The following is a 26666-nucleotide window of genomic DNA, read 5'->3' on the forward strand; positions in this document are numbered from 1 at the left end:
CATCACTAGCGGTCAATCATTCACACTGCTCTTTATGTGTTACTTGTCTCTCTCCTCTGGTGGGCTGTAAATGCCAATGGGGGCAGAGTCTTTGTCTTGGCTGGCCAAGTTAGAACAGTCCCGTGCACATAGTAGGTGTAAGAGAAAGTATCTATATAGACATAAGTAGACATATATGTCTATATCTGCATGCCTGCACATGTGCCCAAATGCATATGTAAGTATACGTATATATATTTGTTATGCATATATATGTGTATATTTGTTGAGTGAATAAACAGTGATGAATGTAGAGTTGTGGCTGAGGGCCATGAAGAAGCTGTGTGTAGACTATCTGCAGATTTTTAGGCCAAGAATGATTGCTTTATTTTGCCCTTAGTTGATTCAACACTTCACTCTTGGAACATTGGCCTTCTTCCCCAGACGTTGTTTATAGCTTGGGGAAATGGTCTTCTCCATCAGTACAAACACCAGCTGTGATTTTCATCTTCTGTTTGGCTTCTTAGATGCCATCTGAGAAACTGTGTTCTAGCCATTCTTAAACATTCTGCTGGGAAACGATTTGTCCTGCAGATTCCATGGAGAGTGGCTGTCGCGCCCCCTCCTCCGCACAGCCCTCCCCCTCCAGCTCCCTTCTCACCAACTCTGCTGTCTGCTCCCTGCCAAGAGATGACCTGAGCACTAGTACTGTAGCCACTGAGGAAACCAGAAGTGAGTCAGAGTTGTTCTTGCTTCCTGATTATCTGATTCTATCCAACTGCGAGACGGGAAGACTGCACCACGCCAGGTATGCCTCTGCGCCCGGCCTCCTCCATTGGCAGAACCCACACTGCTTCCTCTTGCAGCCTCTGTGACTGCCATGCCCTCGCTGCAAATCAGGCCGTTTAGCTGTAGCATCTTCTAGTGGGTGTATCTCTGCTCCCCTCGCTTCCTGCTGCCGCCAGGGCAGGGCCAGATCCCTATCAACCACTATCAAGGCCGAAGCATGTGGTACACCAAACAGAATGACTCAGGCATTTTGGCGTTGTGGCTTTCATTTCTAACCTTGCATTTTCATTTGTATCTTCCACTTAGATGATGAGAAAAATCAACAAACCTTTTTTTTTTTTCCCCCCTACATCAAGGGGTTGCTGTCACTGAGGGGTGTGGAGGGAATGTCACTATAAAAGTTAAAAAAAAAAATGGCAACATTAGAGTAGGGGGCATGATGGCAGCATGGCCTTTTTTCCCCCACAGCGTGGCTTTGCGGTGGGTGGGTGGCTTTCTCCTTCAAACTTCTGCCAAAGGTGTAGCAGTACCAACAGCCGCTGTGGGGACTTGTGACCTTTCAGTCAAGTGTCTGTGCTTTTCTTCCCTCAGTCTCCCCACCAGATGTGACAGCTGGTCAAACTCAGAGCGCTCACTGGAGCAGGCTTCCTTTGACGACGTCTTTGTGGACTGCCCACAGCCGCCACCCTCTGGGAGCCTGGCCTGCCCTTCACACCCTGGGAACGGGTCTCAGGAGGCCCCCTCCATGAGGCCCCAGGCCACCCTGATCTGGATGAAAGATGTCAATGGCCCATCCAGGGACCACTTTGCTTTACCACTGGGGGAAACTTCCTTAAATTCTTGGTTTGATCAAAACCAAGCTTCCTTGCCCTATGGGGTAAAAGAACTAGACGTGATGTCTAACATACCCCCTCCTCGCCCCCCTAAGCCGAGCCATCTCTCTGAATGGTGGCACAAGGAGCAGTTCCTGTGCAGAGGGCCCAGTAGCCTCAAGAAGCCAGAAGGCACTGTGGTGCCCAGAAGAATCTCCCTTTCTGGTTTAGACGACATGAGGACCTGGAAAGGTAAGTGCTGGATGATGCTAAACTTCAGGTACTGACAGCAGCCGGCTCCTCTTTGCTTTGTGTTTCCATGTCAGCGTCCTTTCCTCAGGCCATTCTGGTGTCCTAGCGGGGTCAGGCCCTAGGTGGAAGTGCACATCCGGAAACCCCCCACCCCAATCCCAGCGTCCCCCTGCTCATCTCTGTCTGCAGACTGGAAGATATCCTTGGTCCCTGTAGATGCTGAAAAAACTCAGATTCCTGGTGCCCTAGCCATGCCCCTGCCCATGTGATGGCCTCCCCTCCTGAGACCAGGCTCCTGGTGTTCATTTGGAGCCACTCAGGGACCACTTGGTACAGAAGGTAGTGTCTTTGGCTTCTGCGGAGGGAGGAGAGCAGAGCTCTTGTCTTCTGCTGCTGCTGCTAAGTCACTTCAGTCGTGTCCGACTCTGTGTGACCCCATAGACGGCAGCCCACCAGGCTCCCCCGTCCCTGGGATTCTCCAGGCAAGAGCACTGGAGTGGGTTGCCATTTCCTTCTCCAATGCATGAAAGTGAAAAGTGAAAGTGAAGTCGCTGAGTTGTGTCCGACTCAGCGACCCCATGGACTGCAGCCTACCAGGCTCCTCTGCCCATGGGATTTTCCAGGCAAGAGTACTGGAGTGGGGTGCCATTGCCTTCTCCATCTTGTCTTCTAGTTGTCAACAATTCCATCAGCCTCATCCTTCATGCCACCTGACGTGTTCTTTCCAACTTCTCCCCAGCTAAGCTGAAGTGCTTTTGGCCAAGCTATCACCATTGAGGTGACGCTAACCTAGCCATCTCAGCTCAGTCCATTGCCATGCCCTCCTGGAGCCCCCTTTGGCCTTCTTCTGGAAATCTATTGATTCCCATGGGGTTCTGTGCACACTCTCTGTCTCCTTCTCTCCTGCTGTACCTCCATCCAAATGTTGTGTTCTTTTGCATGAAAGTAAACAGAGGCTAAAACTCTTTGCCATGAAGTGATGGGACCAGATGCCGTGATCTTAGTTTTCTGAAGGTGGAGCTTAAGCCAACTTATTTTATTGGAAGGAAGAGTGGAAACGAAAGCACTTAAGTGGATCTTTTGCTGCAACTTATTGGAAAGGTAAAGATCATTACCTTATAGAAAAGGTAAAGATAAAGGTAAAGACATTCACGTCTCGCCTTGGTGGCCAGGGAAGTCACCCTCCCTGAGGCTGGCTCTCATTGTCACTGTGTTCCAAGGTGTGCTCGTCAAACAGAGCCTGAAATGCCATACTGAGAGACCCCATCTTGGGCAGGTTGGTGTCATGGTCACCGAGTTTGTTGAAGGATCTCCCCTCTTATTCAGGTGATGAGTCTTGGTGAAATGATGCAAGCAGAAGTTGTGTTGTCAGTGGTCAGTTGGCATGGTTCCAGTAGGGACTGATGCACCCTTTTTTTCAAGGGTGTAGCACACATTCTATTGCATTCTGCCTCTTGCTCTCTCAGTCATCATGGTTTAATTTCTTGATGTCATGAGGATTTCGGGATTCAGCCACCTCATTGGTTCTTCCCAAACAGTGTCGAACAGGAAGCCACCACGGCTCTCAGTGAAGAGTGTCTGGCTAACTGGGAGGTTTGTTTTGAAAATCAGTTGAAATGAGTATCCACCACATTGTTGGTTCCAGCACATAATAGGTGTTTAATATTTTTCTGTGTCACATCTATCCTATTAAATATTTTCATGACTGGATAAGGAAATCATTATGACTAACAGTTTATGTCAACCCAAATGTCTTCTTCAAGTAATGTGGAATCTTGTATTCAGTACATTGATCTGATCTTTACTTTGAGGAAATGTAATATGTAAATCTGAGCCACACTCAGCTCCCAGTCTTGTTTTTGCTGACTGTATACAGCTTCTCCGTCTTTGGCTGCAAAGAATATAATCAATCTGATTTCAGTGTTGACCATCTGGTGATGTCCATGTGTAGAGTCTTCTCTTGTGTTGTTGGAAGAGGGTGTTTGCTATGACCAGTGTGTTCTCTTGGCAAAGCTATATTAGCCTTTGCCCTGCTTCATTCCATATTCCAAGGCCAAATTTGCCTGTTACCCCAGGTGTTTCTTGACTTCCTACTTTTGCATTCCAGTCCCCTATAATGAAAAGGACATCTTTTTTGGGTGTTAGTTCTAAAAGGTCTTGCAGGTCTTCATACAACCATTCAACTTCAGCTTCTTCAGTGTTACTGGTTGGGGCATAGACTTGGATTACTGTGATATTGAATGGTTTGCCTTGGAAACGAACAGAGATCATGCTGTCATTTTTGAGAATGCATCCAAGTACTGCATTTAGGACTCTTTTGTTGACCATGATGGCTACTCCATTTCTTCTAAGGGATTCCTGCCTGCAGTAGTAGATATAATGGTCATCTGAGTTAAATTCACCCATTCCAGTCCATTTTAGTTTGCTGATTCCTAGAATGTCGACATTCACTCTTGCCATCTTCTGTTTGACTACTTCCAATTTGCCTTGATTCATGGACCTGACATTCCAGGTTCCTATGCAATATTGCTCTTTACAGCATCGGACCTTGCTTCTATCACCAGTCACATCCACAACTGGGTATTGTTTTTGCTTTGGGTCCATCCCTTCATTCTTTCTGGAGTTATTTCTCCACTGATCTCCAGTAGCATATTGGGCACCTACCGACCCGGGGAGTTCCTCTTTCAGTATCCTTTCATATTGTTCATGGGGTTTTCAAGGCAAGAATACTGAAGTTGTTTGCCATTCCCTTCTCCAGTGGGCCACAATATACAAGGCTGTATATTGTCACCCTGCTTATTTAACTTATACGCAGAGTACATCTTGAGAAATACTGGGCTGGAAGAAGCACAAGCTGGAATCTAGATTGCCAGGAGAAATATCAATAACCTGAGATAGGCAGATGACACCACCCTTATGGCAGAAAGTGAAAAGGAACTCAAAATCCTCTTGATGAAAGTGAAAGAGGAGAGTGAAAAAGTTGGCTTAAAGCTCAACATTCAGAAAATGAAGATCATGGCATCTGGCCCCCTCACTTCATGAGTAATAGATGGGGAAACAGTGGAAACAATGTCAGGCTTTATTTTTGGGGGCTCCAAAATCACTGCAGATGGTGATTGCAGCCATGCAATTAAAACACGCTTACTCCTTGGAAGGAAAGTTATGACCAACCTAGATAGCATACTCAAAAGCAGAGATGTTAGTTTGCCAACAAAGGTCCATCTAGTGAAGGCTATGGTTTTTCCAGTAGTCGTGTATGGATGTGAGAGCTGGACTGTGAAGAAAGCTGAGTGCTGAAGAATTGATGCTTTTGAACTGTGGTGTAGGAGAAGACTCTTGAGAGTCCCTTGGACTGCAAGGAGTTCCAAACAGTCCATTCTAAAGGAGATCAGTCCTGGATGTTCTTGGAAGGACTCATGCAAAAACTGAAACTCCAATACTTTGGCCACCTCATGTGAAGAGTTGACTCATTGGAAAAGACTCTGATGCTGGGAGGGATTGAGGGCAGGAGGAGAAGGGGATGACAGAGGATGAGATGGCTGGATGGCATCACCGACTCGATGGACATGGGTTTGGGTGAATTCCAGGAGTTGGTGATGGACAGGGAAGCCTGGCGTGCTGCAATTCATGGGGTCGCAAAGAGTTGGACACACGACTGAGTGACTGAACTGAACTGAACTGACTGAATATGTAAATGTGCAAAATCTTCATGTGATTTTGAAAACAACCCCTCCTCTCCTCCAAATGTGGAGAACACATACATATCTGTCAACACACCCCTGTAATGAATTATACCTCCTGTACTAGGCCGACTGGTTCTCAGATCCTGTACATAGCACTTTATCTCCATGTTTATTTGATCCCTACTTCATTATCTAGTATTTTACTATAGTTTCTGTACATATTTTTCTTACTTGAATGATGCACTATCTTTTATATTTCACACTAGGAACTGTGTTTATGGCTTTAAAGGTTATATTAGAAACCAGTACAATATTGTAAAGTAATTAGCCTCTAATAAAAATAAATAAATTTCTAAAAAGTAATTATCTTTAAAAAATCTAAATAAACTATCTTTAACTCTCTTAATTTCCCCACCCCGGATCCCTTAAAAAGATTTAAAATACAACTGTATTATTGGAAATTTCACACATTTACAAAAGTAGGAGACTGTGGTATGATGAACTCCCATATATCCATCCCCCAGTTCAGTTCAGTCACTCGGTCGTGTCGGACTCTTTGTGATCCCATTGACTGCAGCATGCCAGGCTTCCCTGTCCTCCACTATCTCCCAGAGTTTGCTCAAACTCATGTCGATCAAGTTGGTGATGCCATCCAACTATCTCATCCTCTGTCATCCCCTTCTCCTGCCTTCAGTCTTTCCCAGTATCAGGGTCTTTTCTGATGAGTCGGTTCTTCGCATCAGGTGGCCAAAGTATTGGAGCTTCAGCTTCAGCTTCAGTCTTTCCAAGGAATATTCAGGGTTGATTGCCTTTAGGATTGATTGGTTTGATCTCCTTGCAGTCCAAGGGACTCTCATGAGTCTTCTCCAACACCACAGTTCAAAAGCATCAACTCTTCAGCAGTCAGCTTTCTTTATGGTCCAAGTCTCACATCCACACATGACTACTAGAAAAACCATAGTTTTGACTATACAGACCTTTGTTAGCAAAGTAATGTCTCTGCTTTTTAATATGCTACCTAGGTTTGTCATAGCTTTTCTTCCAAGGAGCAAGTGTCTTTTAATTTCGTGGCTGCAGCGATTTTGGAGCACAAGAAAATAAATATTTCCATTGTTTCCCCATCTATTTGCCATGAAGTGATGAGACTGGATTCCACGATCTTAGTTTTTTGAATATTGAGTTTTAAGCCAGGTTTTTCACTCTCTTCTTTTCACTTTCATCAAGAGGCTCTTTAGTTCCTCTTCACTTCCGCCATAAGAGTGGTGTCATCTGCGTATCTGAGATTATTGATATTTCTCCTAGCAATCTTGATTCCAGCTTGTGCTTCATTCAGCCTGGCATTTCTCATGATGTACTCTGCATATAAGTTAAATAAGCAGGGTGACAGCCTTGACATACTACTCCTTTCTCACTTTGGAACTGATCCATTGTTCCATGTCCTTTTCTAACTGTTGCTTCTTTATTTATTTATTTAAATTGGAGGCTAATTACTTTACAATATTGTATTGGTTTTTCCATACATCGACATGAATCCACCCGGGCGTACACTTGTTCCCCATCCTGACTCTCCCTCCCACATCCCTCCTCATCCCATCCCTCTGGGTCATCCAAGTGCACCAGCCCCAAGCATCCTGTATCATGCATCAAACCTGGACTGGTGATTTGTGTCACATATGATAATATACATGTTTCAATGCCATTCTCCCATACCATCCCACCCTCCCCCTCTCCACAGAGTCCAAAAGACTGTTCTATACATCTATGTCTATTATGCTGTCTCGCATATCGGGTTATTGTTACCATCTCTCTAAATTCCATATATATGCGTTAGTATACTGTATTGGTGTTTTTCTTTCTGGCTTACTTCACTCTGTATAATAGGCTCCAGTTTCATCCACCTCATTAGAACTGATTCAAATGTAATCTTTTTAATGGCTGAGTAATACTCCATTGTGTATATGTACCACAGCTTTCTTATCCATTTGTCTGCTGATGGACATCTAGGTTGCTTCCATGTCCTGGCTATTATAAACAGTGCTGTGATGAACATTGGGGTACACGTGACTCTTTCAATTCTGGTTTCCTCAGTGTGTATGCCCAGCAGTGGGATTGCTGTGTCATATGCAGTTCTATTTCCAGTTTTTTAAGGAATCTCCACAGTGTTCCATCTGGACCAGGGCTTTTGTTTGCTGGAAGATTTCTGATTACATCTTCAATTTCCATGCTTGTGATGAGTCTGTTAATTTTCTATTTCTTCCTGGTTCAGTTTTGGAAAGTTGTACTTTTCTAAGAATTTGTCCATTGCTTCCAAGTTGTCCATTTTATTTGCATATAGTTGCTGATAATAGTCTCTTATGATCCTTTGTATTTCTGTGTTGTATGTGGTGATCTCTCCATTTTCATTTCTAATTTTATTGATTTGATTTTTCTTCCTTTGTTTCTTGCTGAGTTTGGTTAATGGTTTGTCAATTTTTTTTATCCTCTCAAAGAACCAGCTTTTGGCTTTGTTGATTTTTGCTGTGGTCTATTTTGTTTCTTTTGCATTTATTTCTGCTCTAATTTTTAAGATTTCTTTCCTTCTACTAACCCTGGGGTTCTTCATTTCTTCCTTTTCTAGTTGCTTTAGGTGTAGAGTTAGGTTCTTTATTTGACGTTTTTCTTGTTTCTTGAGATATGCCTGTATTGCTATGAACCTTCCCCTTAGCACTGCTTTTACAGTGTCCCACAGGTTTTGGGTTGTTGTGTTTTCGTTTTCATTTGTTTCTGTGCATATTTTGATTCTCTTTTGATTTCTTCTGTGATTTGTGGGTTATTCAGCAGCGTGTTGTTCACCCTCCATATGTTGCAATTTTTAATAGTTTTTCTCCTGTAATTGAGATCTAATCTTACTGCATTGTGGTCAGAAAAGATGCTTGGAATGATTTCAATTTTTCTGAATTTACCAAAGCTAGATTTATGGCCCAGGATGTGATCTATCCTGGAGAAGGTTCCGTGAAATTCATTGTTTTGCGGTGAAATGTCCTATAGATATCTATCAGGTCTAACTGGTCTATTGTATCATTTAAAGTTTGTGTTTCCTTGTTAATTTTCTGTTTAGTTGATCTATCCATAGGTGTGAGTGGGGTATTAAAGTCTCCCACTATTATTGTGTTATTGTTAATTTCCTCTTTCATACTTGTTAGCATTTGTCTTACATATTGTGGTGCTCCTATGTTGGGTGCATATATATTTATAATTGTTATATCTTCTTCTTGGATTGATCCTTTGATCATTATGTAGTGTCCTTCTTTGTCTCTTTTCACAGCCTTTGTTTTAAAGTCTATTGTATCTGATATGAGTATTGCTACTCCTGCTTTCTTTTTGTCTCTATTTGCGTGGAATATCTATTTCCAGGCTTTCACTTTCAGTCTGTATGTGTACCTTGTTTTGAGGTGGGTCTCTTGTAGACAACATATATAGGGGTCTTGTTTTTGTATCCATTGAGCCAGTCTTTGTCTTTTGTTTGGGGCATTCAACCCATTTACATTTAAGGTAATTATTGATAAGTATGATCCCATTGCCATTTGCTTTATTGTTTTGGGTTTGAGTTTATACACCCTATCTGTGTTCCCTGTCTAGAGAAGAGCCTTTAGCATTTGTTGGAGAGCTGGTTTGGTGGTGCTGAATTCTCTCAGCTTTCACTTGTCTGTAAAGCTTTTGATTTCTCCTTCATATTTGAATGAGATCCTTGCTGGGTACAGTAATCTTGGCTGTAGGTTATTTTCTTTCATCACTGTATGTCCTGCCATTCCCTCCTGGCCTGGAGAGTTTCTATTGAAAGATCAGCAGTTATCCTTATGAGAATCCCCTTGTGTGTTATTTGTTGCTTTTCCCTTGCTGCTTTTAATATTTGTTCTTTGTGTTTGATCTTTGTTAATTTGATTAATATGTGTCTTGGAGTGTTTCACCTTGGGTTTATCCTGTCTGGGACTCTCTGGGTTTCTTGGATTTAGGTGATTGTTTCCTTCCCCATTTTAGGGAAGTTTTCAACTATTATCTCAAGTATTTCCTCATGGTTTTTCTTTTTGTCTTCTTCTTCTGGGATTCCTATGATTTGAATGTTGGGGCATTTAACTTTGTCCCAGAGGTCTCTTAGATTGTTCTCATTCCTTTTAATTCATTTTTCCTTTTTCCCCTCTCTTTCATTTATTTCTACCATTCCATATTCTACATCGCTTATCCTATCTTCTGCCTCCGTTATTCTACTGTTGGTTCCCTCCAGAGTGTTTTTTTTATCTCATTTATTGCATTATTAATTATATATTGACTCTTTTTTATTTGTTCTAGGTCCTTGTTAAACCTTTCTGCATCTTCTCAATCCTTGTCTCCAGGCTAATTATCTGTAACTCCATTTTGTTTTCAAGATTTTGGATCATTTTCACTATCATTATTTGGAATTCTTTATCAGGTAGATTCCCTATCTCTTCCTCTTTTGTTTGGTTTGGTGGGCATTTGTCCTGTTCCTTTACCTGCTGGGTATTCCTCTGCCTTTTCATCTTGTTTATATTGCTGTGTTAGGGTGGCCTTTCCGTATTCTGGCAGTTTGTGGAGTTATCTTTATTGTGGAGTTTCCTCTCTGTGGGTGGGTTTGGACAGGTGCCTTGTCAAGGTTTCCTGGTTAGGGAAGCTTGTGTCGGTGTTCTGGTGGGTGGAGCTGGATTTTTTCCTCTGGAGTGCAATGAAGTTTCTAGTAATGAGTTATGAGATGTCAGTGGGTTTGGAGTGACTTTGCGCAGACTGTATATTGAAGCTCAGGGCTATTTTCCTGTGTTGCTGGAGAATTTGCATGGTATGTCTTGCTCTGGAACTTGTTGGCCCTTGGGTGGTGCTTGGTTTCAATGTAGATATGGATGCATTTGATGAGCTCCTATTGATTAATGTTCCCTGGAGTCAGGAGTTCTCTTGTGTTCTCCAGATTTGGACTTAAGCCTCCTGCTTCTGGTTTTCAGTATTATTTTTACAGTAGCCACAAGACTTGTCCATCTATATAGCACCGTTGATAACACATCTAGGTTAAAGATGAAAAGTTTCTCCACAGTGAGGGGCACCCAGAGAGGTGCACAGAGTTACATGGAGAAGAGAAGATGGAGGAGGGAAATAGAGGTGACCAGGATGAGATGAGGAGGAATCAAAAGAGGAGAGAGCGAGCTAGCCAGTAATCACTTCCTCATGTGTGCTCCACAGTCTGGACTGCTCAGAGATGTTCACGGAATTATACCGAGAAGAGAAGAAGGAGGAAGGAGACAGAGGTGGCCAGGAGGATTAAGAGGGGAATCAAAAGGAGAGAGATAGATCCAGCCAATAATCAGTTCCCTAAGTGTTCTCCACCATCCGGAACACACAAAGAGATTCACAGAGTTTGGTAGAGAGGAGAAGGGCGAGGGAGGAGATAGAGCCGACCTGGTGGAGAAAAAGGAGAGTCCAAAGGGGGAGAGAGCAGTCAAGCCAGTAATCTCGCTCCCAAGTAAAAATGGGTACTGAAGATTGGGTTCTTAAAGGTAGAAAATTGATAACAAATACCAAAAAGCAGAAATTAAAAATCTAGAGGTTGTATTTTCAAAAATACAATATTAAAGAAAAAAAAGTCACAAAAATTATAAAATATATATATGAAGTTTGCTTTAAAAAATTGGGTCTTATTTTGCAAAATAATAGTAGGTTATAAAAATGAAAATTAAAGGAGTAATCGAGGACTTAAAAATTAAAAAAATTAAAGAATGATAATAGTATGTCAATTCATTTTCAGATAGTTCCTTGATCCGGCTTATACTTCTCAAGATCTATAGGTCCCTTCCTATGTAATCGATACTAACTACAGGGTTTTAATCTATTGCACCTGTCACTTCCAAGATGGTTCCTTCTGTTTTTAGCTTCTTCTGTTTGCTGGCCTCTTCAGTGTTTAATTTCCACCCTAGCACAAGGGGGTGGTGGTGGACACTTTTTTAGGCTCACTTGTTCAGCCATGCCATGGGGAGGGAGGAACACTGCAAACAAATAACACTGGCATGTGCTCACAGTGTCTCAGCCACACTGGGTTTTTCCCCGCTCACGGCGTGTGTGCTTTCCTTGTCTACACTGCTTAGGCTCTAGGTTGCTCTGCTGGGAACTGTTTGAGGCCGGCCCTGGGTTAAATGCACTTCCCAGGTCTAAGCTGCTCAGGTTCAGGTACTCGGGTACTCCTCAGAGGCGCAGACTTGGTTGGGCCTGTGTTTTGGGACTGCATTTTGGGCCTGCGTTTTGTGCCCTTCCCAGGTCCTAGCAGCTCAGATGACCAGGTGTTTGGCGAGTGCGGTCGCTGTGACTTGTCACCTCCCCGGTCTCTGCCGCTTGGTTTTCTGGGTGTACAACCAGCGCACCTTCTCAGGCAGATTTTGACTGTCCAGAATCCCAAGAAGTATTGGTTAGCAACAAGCCTGCTTGCAGTTTAGTAGATAATGCCTCTCTGGGGCCACAATTGCCCCCTTCTGGCTCTGGCTGCCCTCACCTGCATGTCTCCGGAGGGGGATGGGCCGGTCCGCAGCCGGCTAGCTCTACTCAGTCCTTTGTTCTGTGAGCAGGCCTGGTGGTGTCTTAGGTTAGGGCTTTTCGCAGGGTAGCTGTCCCACAATCTGGTTTCCTATCTCGTTAGTTCCCTCAGATTGCCCTTGGGGCATTCAGGCCCCGTCCTTAGTCTAAGCAATGCAGCCCGCGCCTCCCTGCCCAGTCCCCGCTTGCTAGTGGCGGATGGAGGCGTCTGCACTGCTTCTCCGCAGGGAGTTACCGTTAGGCACGTAAACCTGTGGGTTTTAATTATTTATTTTTCCTCCCGGTTATGTTGCCCTCTATGTTTCCAGGGCTCACCACAGACTCGCCAGTGAGTGTTTCCTGGTATTTGGAAACTTCTCTCTTTTTTAAGACTCCCTTCCTGGGACGGATCTCCATCCCTACCTCTTTTGTCTCTCTTTGTATCTTTTATATTTTTTACTACCTCCTTTCGAAGACAATGGGCTGATTCTCTGGGTGCCTGATATCCTCTGCCGGCATTCAGAAATTGTTTTGTGAAATTTACTCAGTGTTCAAATGTTCTTTTGATGAATTTATGGGGGATAAATTGGTCTCCCCATCCTATTCCTCTGCCATCTGTCTTTAAAATTTTTTTTAATATTTATTTATTTGGTTGTGCCAGATCTTAGTTGTGGCATGTAAACTCTTACTTGCAGCATGTGGGATCTAGTTCCCTGACCAGGAATTGAACCCATGCCCCACTGCCTTTGGAATGTGGAGTCTTAGCCACTGGACCAACAGGGAAGTCCCTAACTGTTGCTTCTTGACCTGCATACAGATTTCTCAGGAGGAAGGTCACATGATCTGGTATTCTCATTTCTTGAAGAATTTTCCACAATTTGTTGTGACCCACACACTCAAAGGCTTTAGCATAGTCAATTAAGCAGAAGTAGATGTTTTTCTGGAATTCTCTTGCTTTTTCTATGATCCAATGGCTGTTAGCAATTTGGTTGCAAAATTGGTTCCTCTGCCTTTTCTAAATCCAGCTTGTTCATCTGGAAGTTCTCAGTTCACATACTGTTGAAGGCTGGCTTGGAGAATTTTTAGCATTACTTTACTAGTGTGCAAAATGAGTGCCATTGTGTGTTAGTTTGAACATTCTTTTGCATTGCCTTTCTTTGAGATTAGAATGAAAACTGAGCTTTTCCTGGCCTGTGGCCACTGCTGAGTTTTCTAAATTTGCTGGCATATTGAGTGTACTTTCACAGCATCATCTTTTAGGATTTGAAATAGCTCACCTGGAATTCTACCACCTCCACTAGCTTTCTTCATAGTGATGCTTCCTAAGGCCCACTTGACTTTGCACTCCAGGATGTCTGGTTCTGGGTGAGTGATCACACCATCGTGGTTATCTGGGTCATGAAGATCTTTTTGGTGTAGTTCTTGTGTGTATTCTTGCCACCTCTTCTTAATATCTTCTGCTTCTGTTAGGTCCATACCATTTCTGTCCTTTATTGTGCTCATCTTTGCATGACATGTTCTCTTGGTATCTCTAATTTTCTTGAAGAGATCGCTAGTCTTTCTCATTCTGTTGTTTTCCTCTATTTCTTTGCCTTGATCACTTAAGAAGGCTTTCTTATCTCCTGCGCCAGGTTTAACAGTTACTAAGTTTTGTTTCCTGACTTACTTTGCTGCTTAAATATAAAATATGACATGTCTATAGTGTTTCTGTTCCTTAAAGTTTTCAATTTCAAGTGATTAATCAGCAATCTCTTAAACAAAACACATTCCTCAGTTTAAATTTTTATTAATTTTTTTATTTTTGGAGTGCATGAATTCTTACTGGAAAAAGTTAAACAATACAGAAGTACATACTACATCTTCTTTTTAAAGCATAAATGAAATCTGAATATATTTACTGTAATGTAATTCGTTATCCTGATATCATGGCACCACTATGCTTGTCTGCCTCTAATCTGTTTTCCACACTGCAGTCAAGTGATCTCTTAAAAAATTTAAATCAGATAGTCAGTTCCTTGCTAAAAAACCAATCTAATGACTTCTCTGCACTAGGAATAAAATGTAAATTTCTTACCATAGTGTACAAGGCCCACTGTGATCTGCCTTGCCTATATCCTTTATCTTTCTTTTATTTTTCTTCTGCTTTTATTGAGATGTAATTGACATACAACACTGTGTAAGTTTAGGGAACACAGCATGATTTGACTTATATACATCATGAAATGATGACCACAAATTTTGTGAGCATCTATCATCTCATATAGATATAACATTACAAAAATAGAAGCAAATCTTCCTTCTGATGAGAACTCTAAGGATTTACTCTTGTAACAACTGTCATATATAACATGTAGCACTGTTAATTCTATTTATCTTGTCATGCATTACTTCCCAAATATGTATTTATCTTACAACTGGAAGTTTGTACTTTTTGACTGCCTTCATCCAGTTCTTTTTCTCCCCATTCCACACTTTCAGCTACTACCTATTTTTGGCCTCATCTCACAGGCTTGTTCCCGGGATCTTAGTTCCCTGATCAGGGACTGAACCTGCATCCTGAGCAGTGAAATCACAGAGTCCTAACCACTGAACAACCAGGGAATTATCCTTATTATTTTATTTGTGTCTATAGTTTTTAATGGCTTTTAGTGAAGTCTTGCATATCTCATTAATATATTCCCATGTATTTGTTATCTTTCATGTTATTGTCAATGATATTTTACTTAAAAAATTTTTTGCTATTGCATAAAAATAAATTTTGGTTTTTATATCTACCTTTTCTTTTTTTTACTATTTATTTATTTGGAAGTGCTAGGTCTTAGTTGTGGCATGTGGTATCTCATTCCCCTACTGGGATCAAAACCTAGGCACCCTGCATTGGGAGTCTTAGCCACTGGGCCACCAGGGAAGTCCCCTATCTTTTCTAAATGTATATTTACTTACATTTTTCTTTATAACATGCAAATACTAAAAACTGTTTTTTCTAACATCTGTATCTTTCATTTTCTTTTTCTCATGTCACTGCTTGGGCTAGGAAGGCCAGGATATCTTTGAATAGTACTGTTAATAACTGGGATCCTTGTCTTATTCCTGGTCTCACCTGGAAAACTTCTGTGTTTCACTGTTGTAATGTGGTTTGCAGGAAACTTGTAGATACTGTTCATTGGATTAAGTACATTCTCTGATATTCCTACTTTGCTAAATGTTATTTTTTTAAATCATCAAGGGGTATTGAAATTGTTGAAATATTTTATGACCATGTGATTTTTCTCCTTTATCCTGTTAACATGAAGAACTTCACTGGCCAATTTTTTTTGAATTATAGTTGATTATTTATAATATTATATTAGTTTCCCTTTCAAGTGTATAACACAGTGATTCAGTATTTTTACAGATTGTTTTTGTTGTTTAGTTGCTCAGTTGTGTCTGACCCTTTATCATAGTATCTTTTGTATGTTACACCATAGTTTCTATACACATTTTTTCTCCTTGAGTGATTCACTGTCTTTTATGTTTTGAGTTAGGAACTGGGTAAAAAGAGTTGGAGACAACTTAGTGACTGAAAAACAACAATATTTCACTGTATATATGTGTTGCATCTTCTTTATCCATTCATCTGTTGATGGACACTTTAGTTGCCTCCCTGTCTTGGCTATTGTGAGTAGTGCTACTATGAACATTGGAGTGCATATGTCTTATTGAATTAGAGTTTTCTTTTTTTTCCTGATAAATGCTCAGGAATGGGATTGCTGGATCACATGGTAGCTCTATTTTAAGTTTTTTGAGGAACCTTCATATATTTTCCATGGTGACTACACCAGCTTACGTTCCCACCAGCAGTTGTACAATGGTTCCCTTTTCTCCACATCCTCACCAACACTTGTTATTTGTTGTCTTTTTGATGATAGCCATTCTCACATGTGTGAGGTGATATCTCCTTGTAGCTTTGATTTGGATTTCTCTAATAATTACTGATGTTGAACATCTTTTCATGTTCCTGTTGGCTATCTTACGATTTTTTTGTAAAAATCTCCATTCATTTTCCTCCCCATTAAAAAAAATCAATTCTTTAATTGAAGGATAATTGCTTTACAGAATTTTTATGTTTTCTGTCAAAACTCAACATGAATAAGCCATAGGTATACATATATCCCCTCCTATTTGAACCTCCCTCCCGTCTCCCTCTCCATCCCACCCCTCTAGATTTATACAGAGCCCTTGTTTGAGTTTCCTGAACCATACAGCAAATTCCCATTGGCTATCTATTTTGCATATGGTAATGTAAGTTTCCATGTTACTCTTTCCATACATCTTATCCTCTCCTCCCCTCTCCCCATGTCCGTAAGTCTATTGTCTGTGTCTGTTTCCCCATTGCTGCCCTGTAAATGAATTCTTCAGTACCATTTTTCTAGATTCTGTATATATGTGTTAGAATACGATATTTATCTTTCTATTTCTGACTTACTTCACTCTGTATAATAGGCTCTAGGTTCATACACCTCATAAGAACTGACTCAAATGTGTTTCTTTTTATGGCTGTGTAATATTCCATTCTTTATCCATTCATCTGTTGATGGACATAATCGGTTCCTTCCATGTTCTAGCTATTGTAAATAGTGCTGCAATGAACAATGGGATATATATGTCTTTTTCAGTTTTGGTTTCCTCAGAGTATATGCCTAAGAGTGGGATTGCTGGGTCATATGGTGGTTTTATTCCTAGTTTTTAAAGGAATCTCCATACTGTCTTCCATAGTAGCTGTATCAATTTACATTCCCACCAACAGTGCAAGAGCGTTCCCTTTTCTCCACACCCTCTCCAACGTTTATTGTTTGCAGAATTTTTGATGATAGCAATGCTGACTGGTGTGAGGTAGTTGTAGTTTTGATTTGCATTTCTCTATTAATGAGCAATGTTGAACATCTTTTCATGTGTTTGTTAGCCATCTGTATGTCTTCTTTGGAGAAATATCTATTTAGGTATTTTTCCCATTTTTTGACTGGGTTGTTTGTTTTTCTGGTATTGAGTTGTATGAGCTGCTTGTGTATTTTGAAAATTAATCCTTTGTCAGTTCACTTGCTATTATTTTCTCCTATTCTGAGAGTTGTCTTTTCACTTTACTTAGTGTTTCCTCTGCTGTGCAAAAGCTTTTAAGATTAATCAGGTCCCACTTGTTTACTTTTGTTTTTATTTCCATGACTCTAGGAGGTGGGTCATAGAGGATCTTGCTTTGATTTATGTCATCCAGTGTTCTGCCCATGTTGTCTTCTGAGAGTTTTATAGTTTCTGGTCTTCCATTTAGGTCTTTAATCCATTTTGAGTTTATCTTTGTTTATGGTGTTAGGAAGCGTTCTAATTTCATTCTTTTACATGTAGCTGTCCAGTTTTCCCAGGACTATTTTTTGAAGAGGCTGTCTTTGTCCCATTATATATTCTTGCCTCCTTTGTCAAAAATAAGGTACCTATAGGTGCATGGGTTTATTTATGGGCTTTCTATCTTGTTCTATTGGTCTATATTTCTGTTTTTGTGCCAGTACCATACTGTCTTGATGACTGTACCTTTGTAGTATAATCTGAAGTCAGGAAGGTTGATTCCTCCAACTCCATTCTTCTTTCTCAAAACTGCTCTGGCTATTTGGGGTCTTTTGTGTTTCCATATGAATTGTGAAATTTTTTGTTCTGGTTCTGTGAAAATGTCATTGGTAATTTGATAGGGATCAAGCTGAATCTGTAGATTGTGTTTGGTAGTATAATCATTTTCATGATATTGATTCTTCCTACCCAAGAACATGGAATATCTCTCCATCTGTTTATGTCATCTTTGATTTCTTTCATTAGTGTCTTATAATTTTCTGTGTGCAATTCTTTTGTCTCATGAGGTAAGTTTATTCCTAGATATTTAATTTTTTTGTTGCAATGGTGAATGGGATTGATTCCTTAATTTCTCTTTCTGATTTTTCATTGTTAGTATATAAAATGCAAGTGATTTCTGTGTGTTGATTTTGTATCCTGCTACTTTGCTAAATTCACTGATTAGCTCTAGTAATTTTCTGATACTATCTTTAGGGTTTTCTAGGTACAATATCATGTCATCAGCAAACAGTGAGAGCTTTACTTCTTCTTTTCCAATCTGGATACCTTTTATTTCTTTTTCTTCTCTGATTGCTTCAGCTAAGACTTCCAGAACTATGTTGAATAATAGTGGTGAAAATGGACACCCTTGTCTTGTTCATGATCTTAGGGGGAATGCTTTCAGTTTTTCACCATTGAGAATAATATTTGCTGTAGGCTTATCATATATGGCCTTTACTGTGTTGAGGTAGGTTCCTTCTTTGCCCATTTTTTGAAGAGTTTTAATCATAAATGGACAACCTAGAAGAAATGAAATTGAAAGTGAAGTCGCTCAGTCATGTCCGACTCTTTGTGACCCCATGGGCTGTAAGTAAGATGGTAGGTGTTGCGAGAGGGCATCAGAGGGCAGACACACTGAAATCATAATCACAGAAAACTAGCCAATCTGATCACATGGACCACAGACTTGTCTAACTCAATGAAACTAAGCTGTGCCGTGTGTGGCCACCCAGGATGGGCGGGTCATGGTGGAAAGGTATGACAGAATGTGGGCCACTGGAGAAGGGAATGGCAAACCACTTCAGTATTCTTGCCTTGAGAACCTCATGAACAGTATGAAAAGGCAAAATGATAGAATACTGAAAGAGGAACTCCCCAGGTCAGTAGGTGCCCAATATGCTACTGGAGATCAGTGGAGAAATAACTCCAGAAAGAATGAAGGGATGGAGCCAAAGCAAAAACAATACCCAGTTGTGGATGTGACTGGTGATAGAAGCAAGGTCCGATGCTGTAAAGAGCAATATTGCATAGGAACCTGGAATGTCAGGTCCATGAATCAAGGCAAATTGGAAGTAGTCAAACAGGAGATGGCAAGAGTGAATGTCGACATTCTAGGAATCAGCAAACTAAAATGGACTGGAATGGGTGAATTTAACTCAGATGACCATTATATCTACTACTGCAGGCAGGAATCCCTTAGAAGAAATGGAGTAGCCATCATGGTCAACAAAAGAGTCCAAAATGCAGTACTTGGATGCAATCTCAAAAACGACAGAATGATCTCTGTTCATTTCCAAGGCAAACCATTCAGTAATCCAAGCCTATGCCCCAACCAGTAATGATGGAGAAGCTGAAGTTGAACGATTGTATGAAGACCTCAAAGACCTTTTAGAACTAACACCCAAAAAAGATGTCCTGTTCATTATAGGAGACTGGAATGCAAAAGTAGGAAGTCAAGAAACACCTGGCTGCTACTGCTGCTAAGTCGCTTCAGTCATGTCCGACTCTGTGCAACCCCATAGACGGCAGCCCACCAGGCTCCCCCGTCCCTGGGATTCTCCAGGCAAGAATACTGGAGTGGGTTGCCATTTCCTTCTCCAATGCATGAAAGTGAAAAGTGAAAGTGAAGTCGCTCAATCGTGTCTGACCCTCAGCAATCCCATGGGTTCAGCCTTCTAGGCTCCTTCATCCATGGGATTTTCCAGGCAAGAGTACTGGAGTGGGGTGCCATTGCCTTGTCCAGAAACACCTGGAGTAACAAGCAAATTTGGCCTTAGAGTACAGAATGAAGCAGGGCAAAGGCTAATAGAGTTTTGCTAAGAGAACACACTGGTCATAGCAAACACTCTCTTCCAACAACACAAGAGAAGACTCTACACATGGACATCACCAGATGGTCAACACCAAAATCAGATTGATTATATTCTTTGCAGCCAAAGACGGAGAAGCGCTATACAAGCAAAAACAAGACCAGGAACTGACTGTGGCTCAGATCATGAACTCCTTATTGCCAAATTCAGACTTAAATTGAAGAAAGTAGGGAAAACCACTAGACCATTCAGGTGTGACCTAAATCAAATCCCTTATGATTATACAGTGGAAGTGAGAAATAGATGTAAGGGACTAGATCTGATAGATAGAGTGCCTCATGAACTACAGATGGAGGTTCATGACATTGTACAGGAGACAGGGATCAAGACCGTCCCCATGGAAAAGAAATTCAAAAAAGCAAAATGGTTGTCTGGGGAGGCCTTACAAATAGCTGTGAAAAGAAGAGAAGCGAGAAGCAAAGGAGAAAAGGAAGATATAAGCATCTGAATGCAAACTTCCAAAGAATAGCAAAAAGAGATAAGAAAGCCTTCCTCAGCGATCAGTGCAAAGAAATAGAGGAAAATAACAGAATCGGAAAGACTAGACATCTCTTCAAGAAAATTAGAGATACCAAGGGAACACTTCATGCAAAGGTGGGCTCGATAAAGAACAGAAATGGTATGAACCTAACAGAAACAGAAGATGTTAAGAAGAGGTGGCAAGAGTACACAGAAGAACTGTACAAATAAGAGCTTCACGACCCAGATAATCACGCTGATGTGATCACTCACCTAGAGCCAGACATCCTGGAATATGAAGTCAAGTGGGCCTTAGTAAACATCACTACGAACAAAGCTAGTGGAGGTGATGGAATTCCAGTTGAGCTATTTCAAATCCTAAAAGATGATGCTATGAAAGTGCCGAACTCAATATGCCAGAAAATTTGGAAAACTCAGCAGTGGCCACAGGACTGGAAAATGTCAGTTTTCATTCCAATCCCAAAGAAAGGCAATGCCAAAGAATTCTCAAGTGAAGTTGCTCAGTCATGTCCATCTCTTTGTGACCCCATGGACTGTAGCCTACTAGGTGCCACTATCCATGGGATTTTCCAGGCAAGAATACTGGAGTGGGTTGCCATTTCCTTCTCCAGGAGATCTTCCCAACCCAGGAATTGAACCTGGGTCTCCCACATTGTAGGCAGACGCTTTACCATCTGAGCCACCAGGGAAGTCCTAAAAAAGAATGCTCAAACTACCACACAATTGCACTCATCTCACACGCTAGTAAAGTAATGTTCAAAATTCTCCAAGCCAGGCTTCAGCAGTACGTGAACCGTGAACTTCCAGATACTCAAGCTGGTTTTAGAAAAGGCAGAGGAACCAGAGATCAAATTGCCAACATCTGCTGGATCATCGAAAAACCAAGAGAGTTCCAGGAAAACATCTATTTCTGCCTTATTCACTATGCCAAAGCCTTTGACTGTGTGGATCACAATAAACTGTGGAAAATTCTTCAAGAGATGGGAATACCAGACCACCTGACCTGCCGCTTGAGAAACCTATATGCAGGTCGGAAAACAATAGTTAGAACTGGACATGGATCAACAGACTGGTTCCAAATAGGAAAAGGAGTACGTCAAGGCTGTATATTGTCACCCTGCTTATTTAACTTATATGCAGAGTACATCATGAGAAACGCTGGGGTGAAGGAAGCACAAGCTGGAATCAAGATCGCCGGGAGAAATATCAATAACCTCAGATATGCAGATGACACCACCCTTATGGCAGAAAGTGAAGAACTAAAGAGCCTCTTGATGAAAGTGAAAGAGGAGAGTGAAAAAGTTGGCTTAAAGCTCAACATTCAGAAAACGAAGATCATGGCATCTGGTCCCATCACTTCATGGGAAATAGATGCGGAAACAGTAGAAACAGTGTCAGATTTTATTTGGGGGGTTCCAAAATCACTACAGATGGTGACTGCAGCCATGAAATTAAAAGATGCCTACTCCTTGGAAGGAAAGTTATGACCAACCTAGATGGCATATTCAAAAGCAGAGACATTACTTTGCCAACAGAGGTCCATCTAGTGAGGGCTATGGTTTTTCCTATGGTCATGTATGGATGTGAGAGTTGGGCTGTGAAGAAAGCCGAGCGCTGAAGAATTGATGCTTTTGAACTGTGGTGTTGGAGAATACTCTTGAGAGTCCCTTGGACTGCAAGGAGATCCAACCAGTCCATCCTAAAGGAGATCAGTCCTGAGTGTTCATTGGAAGAACTGATGCTGAAGCTGAAACTCCAATACTTTGGCCACCTCATGTGAAGAGTTGACTCATTGGAAAAGACCCTGATGCTGGGAGGGATTGGGGGCAGGAGGAGAAAGGGATGACAGAGGATGAGGTGGCTGGATGGCATCACCGACTTGATGGACATGAGTTTGGGTGAACTCCGGGAGTTGGTAATGGAGAGGGAGACCTAGCGTGCTATTATTCATGGGGTCACAAAAAGTCAGACACGACTGAACAATTGAACTGAACTGAACTGAATCATAATGGGTGCTGAATTTTGTCAAAGGCTTTTTGTGTATCTATTGAGATTATCGTATGGTTTTTATCTTTCAATTTGTTTATATGGTATATCATATTGTTTGATTTGCATATATTGAAGAATCCTTGCATTCCTGGAATAAACCCAAGTTGATCATGGTGTATGACCTTTTCAATGTGTTGCTGAATTCTGTTTGCTAAAATTTTGTTGAGGATTTTTGCATTTATATTCATCAGCGATTTTGGCCTGTAGGTTTCTTTTTGTGTTATCTTTGTCTAGTTTTGGTATCAGGGTGATGGTAGCCTTGTAGAATGTGTTTCGAAGTGTTCCTTCCTCTGGAATTTTTTTAAAGAGTTTGAGAATGATAGGTATTAGCTCTTCTCTAAATGTTTGATAGAATTCTCCTGTGAAGCCATCTGATCCTGGGATTTTGTTTTTTGTAGATTTTGATCACAGCTTCACTTTCAGTGCTTGTATTTGGGCTGTTCATAATTTCTATTTCTTCATGATTCAGTCTTGTGAGATTGAACTTTTCTAAGAATCTGTCCATTTCTTCCAGGTTATTCATTTTGTTGCCATAATATTGCATTTTATTGTTCATAAGTCTCATAATCCTTTGTATTTCTGCACTGTCTGTTGAAACCTCTTCTTTTGCATGTCTAATTTTGTTGATTTGATTCTTCTCTCCTTTTTTCTTGATGAGTATGGCTAATGGTTTGTCAAATTAAACAAAGATAAACATCTCGAAGACAGCTTTTAGTTTTATTAATCGTTACTATTGTTTGTTTCTTTTTCATTTATTTCTCCTTGGATCTTTATGATTTCATTCCTTCTACTAATTTTGAGGCTTTTTTTCTTCTTTTTTCAGTTGTTTTAGGTGTAAATTTGGGTTTTCTATTCGATGTTTTTCTTATTTCTTGAGGTAGGATTGTGTTACTATAAACTTCCCTCTCAGAACTGCTTTTGCTGCATCCCATAGGTTTTGAGTTGTCATGTTTTCATTGTCATTTGTTTCTAGAAATTTTTTATTTCCCTTTTGATTTCTTCTGTAACCTGTTTGTTATTTAGAAACATATTGTTTAATCTCCGTATGCTTGCGTTTTTTTTTTTTTTTTTTCCTTGTAATTGATATGTAGTCCCATAGCGTTGTGGTCTGAGAAGAGGCTTGATACGATTTCAATTTTCTTAAATTTACTGAAGTTTGATTTGTGACCCAAGATGTGGTCTCTCCTGGAGAATGTTCCATGTGCACTTGAGAAGAAAGTGTATTCTTCTGCATTTGGATGGAATGTCCTGAAGATATCAGTGAGATCCATCTCATCTAATGTATGATTTAAGACTTGTGTTTCCTTCTTAATTTTTTGTTTTGATGAACTGTCCATTGGTGTGAGTGGAGTGTTAAGGTCTCCTACTATTATTATGTTACTGTCAACTTCTCATTTTATGTCTGTTAGTGTTTGTCTTATGTATTGAGGTGCTCCTATGTTGGGTGCATAGATATTTACAATTGTTATGTTTTCCTCTTGGATTGATCCCTTGATCATTGTGTAGTGTCCTTCCTTATTTCTTGTAATCTTCTTTATTTTAATGTCTATTTTGTCTGATATGGGGATTGCTACTCCTGCTTTCTTTTGGTTCCTATTTGCATGAAATATATTTTTCTATCCTCTCACTTTCAGTCTATATGTGCCTTTAGGTCTGAAGTGGGTTTCTTGTAGACAGCATATATATGGGTCTTGTTTTTGTATCCGTTCAGCCAGTCTGTGTCTTTTTGGTTGGAGCATTTAATCCATTTACATTTAAAGTAATTGTTGATATATGTGTTCCTATTGCCATTTTCTTAATTGTTTGGGGTGGATTTTGTAGATTTTTTTCTTGTATTTCTTAGCATTTGTTGTAAAGCTGATTTGGTGGTACTGAATTTTCTTAACTTTTGCTTGTCTGAAAAGCTTTTTATTTCTCCATCAATTTTGAATGAGATCCTTGCTGGGTACAGTAATCTTGGTTGTAGATTTTTCTCTTTAAGTACTTTAAATATATCCTGCCATTCCCTTCTGACCTGCAGAGTTTCTGCTGAAAGATCAGCTGTTAAATGTATGGGGTTCCCTTGTATGTTACTTGTTGCTTTTCCCCTGCTGCTTTTAATATTCTTTCTTTGTGTGTAGTCTTTGTTGGTTTGATTAGTATCTGTCTTGGTGTGTTTCTCCTTGGGTTTATCCTGTATGGGACTCTTTGCACCTCTTGGACTTGGTTGACAATTTCCTTTTCCATGTTGGGGAAATTTTCAACTATAATCTCTTCAAAAATTTTCTCATATCCTTTCTTTTTCTCTTCTTCTTCTGGGATACCTCTAATTCAAATGTTCATCCATTTGATATTTTCCCAGAGGTCTCTGAAAGTAGCCTCAGTTCTTTTCATTCTTTTTACTTTATTCTACTCTTCAGAAATTATTTCCACCATTTTAACTTTCAGCTCACTGGTTAGTTATTCTGTTTCAGATATTCTGCTATTGATTCCTTCTAGAGTATTTTTAATTTCAGTAATTGTGTTGTTTGTTTTTGTATGTTTATTCTTTAATTCTTCTAGGTCTTTGTTAGTTGATTTTGTTTCTTGAATTCTCTCCATTTTGTTTTCAAGGTTTTTGATCATCTTTGCTATCATTATTCCTGATATTTTTTCAGGTAGTTTGCCTATTTCCTCTTCATTTATTTGGACTTCTATGTTTCTAGTTTGTTCCTTCATTTGTGTAGTATTTCTCTGCCTTATTCATTATTTTTTTAACTAATTATGTTTGAAGTCTCTTTTTCCCAGCCTTCAAGGTTGAATTCTTTCTTCCTTTTGGTTTCTACCCTCCTAAGGTTGGTCCAGTGGTTTGTGTAAGCTTCATATAGGGTGAGATTTGTGCTGAGTCTTTTTTTCCCTCTGATGGGCAAAGCTGAGTGAGGTAATCTTGTCTGCTGATGATTGAGTTTGTGTTTGTTTTGTTTATTGTTTAGATGAGGCATCCTGCACAGAGTGCTACTGGTGGTTGGGTGATCAGGTCTTGCATTGAAGTGGTTTCCTTTGTGTAAGTTCTCACTATTTGATACTTCCTTGGGTAGTCTAGGGTCTTGGAGTCATTACTCCCACTCCAAAGGCTCAGGGCTTGATCTCTTCATCTAGGCCTGATGAGATGAAAACGACCTCTTTGTTTTTCAGACCTCCTGTTGTAGTTATTTCCAAAATCTGGTCGACTACATCTTCAGTTTCTCTGCATCCGGCATGCCTCAGGAGCCACAGTTCCTCTCTCTTGCCCATTTTCAAATCACGTACTTTGGTGTTTTTTTTTTTTTTTAATATTGAGGTTTATGAGCTATTTATGTATTTTGAATATTAAAATCTTGTTGGTCATATCATTTGCAAATATTTTATCTCATTCCATAGGTTGATTTTTTATTTTGTTGGTGGTGTCCTTTGCTGTCCAAAAGCTTTTAAGTTAATTAGGTCCCAGTTGTTTGTTTCACTTTTATTTCTTTTGTTTGCTTATTGTTGTTCAGTTGCTAAATTGTGTTTGACTGTGTGACCCTATGGACTGAAGCATGCCAGGCTCCCCTGCCCTCCACTATCTACTGGGGTTTGTTCAAAGTCATGTTCATTGAGTCAGTGACACTATATAACCATATCATCCTCTGCCACTGCTTCTCCTTTTGCCTTCAATCTTTCCCAGCATCAGGGTCTTTTCCAGTGAGTCAGTTCTTCACATCAGGTGGCCAGAGTATTGGAGCTTCAGCTTCAGCATCAGTCCTTCCAATGAATATTCAGGATTGATTTTCTTTAGGATTGACTGGTTTGATCTCCTTGCTGTCCAAAGGCTCTCAAGAGTCTTCTCCAGCACCACAATTTGAAAGCATCAGTCCTTCAGCACTCAGCCTTATTTAAGGTCCAACTCTCACATCCATACATGACTACTGGAAAAACCATAGCTTTGACTATACAGATCTTTGTTGGCTAAGTGATGTGTCTGCTTTTTAATACACTGTCTAGGTTTGTCATAACTTTCCTTCCAAGGAGCAAGCGTCTTTTAACATCATGACTGCAATTATCATCTGTGGTGATTTTGGAGCCCCCCAAAATAAAATATGTCACTGTTTCCACTTTTTTCCCCTTCTATTTTCCATAAAGTGGAGATAGATTCAAAAAATATTGCTACAATTATGTCAAAGAGTGTTCTGCCTATGTTCTCTTCTAGGACTTTTATGGTTTCAGGTCTTGTAGTTAGATCTTTAATCCATTTTGAGTTTATTTTTGTATATGGTGTTAGGATGTGTTCTAGTTTCATTATTTTACGTGTAGCTGTCCAGGTTTCTGAGCATCACCTGTTGAAGGGACTGTCTTTTCTGCACTGTATATTCTTGCCTCCTTTG

At 40.4% G+C, this 26666-nt stretch overlaps 1 protein-coding gene across 2 annotated transcripts in view; it reads left to right on the forward strand.

Moving 5' to 3' along the window:
* The window catches only part of GAB3 (GRB2 associated binding protein 3), an 86284-nt gene that overhangs the window by 31698 nt on the left and 27920 nt on the right, over nucleotides 1-26666 (forward strand). For both annotated transcript variants that reach the window (XM_070784646.1, XM_070784645.1), the window contains exons 3-4: nucleotides 574-787; nucleotides 1360-1832. In XM_070784646.1, coding sequence (XP_070640747.1) covers nucleotides 574-787; nucleotides 1360-1832 — 687 coding nt within the window. The remainder of the gene's footprint in view (nucleotides 1-573; nucleotides 788-1359; nucleotides 1833-26666) is intronic.

This window comes from Bos indicus, chromosome X, assembly GCF_029378745.1.
Source record: "Bos indicus isolate NIAB-ARS_2022 breed Sahiwal x Tharparkar chromosome X, NIAB-ARS_B.indTharparkar_mat_pri_1.0, whole genome shotgun sequence".
Taxonomy (NCBI): Eukaryota; Metazoa; Chordata; class Mammalia; order Artiodactyla; family Bovidae; genus Bos; species Bos indicus.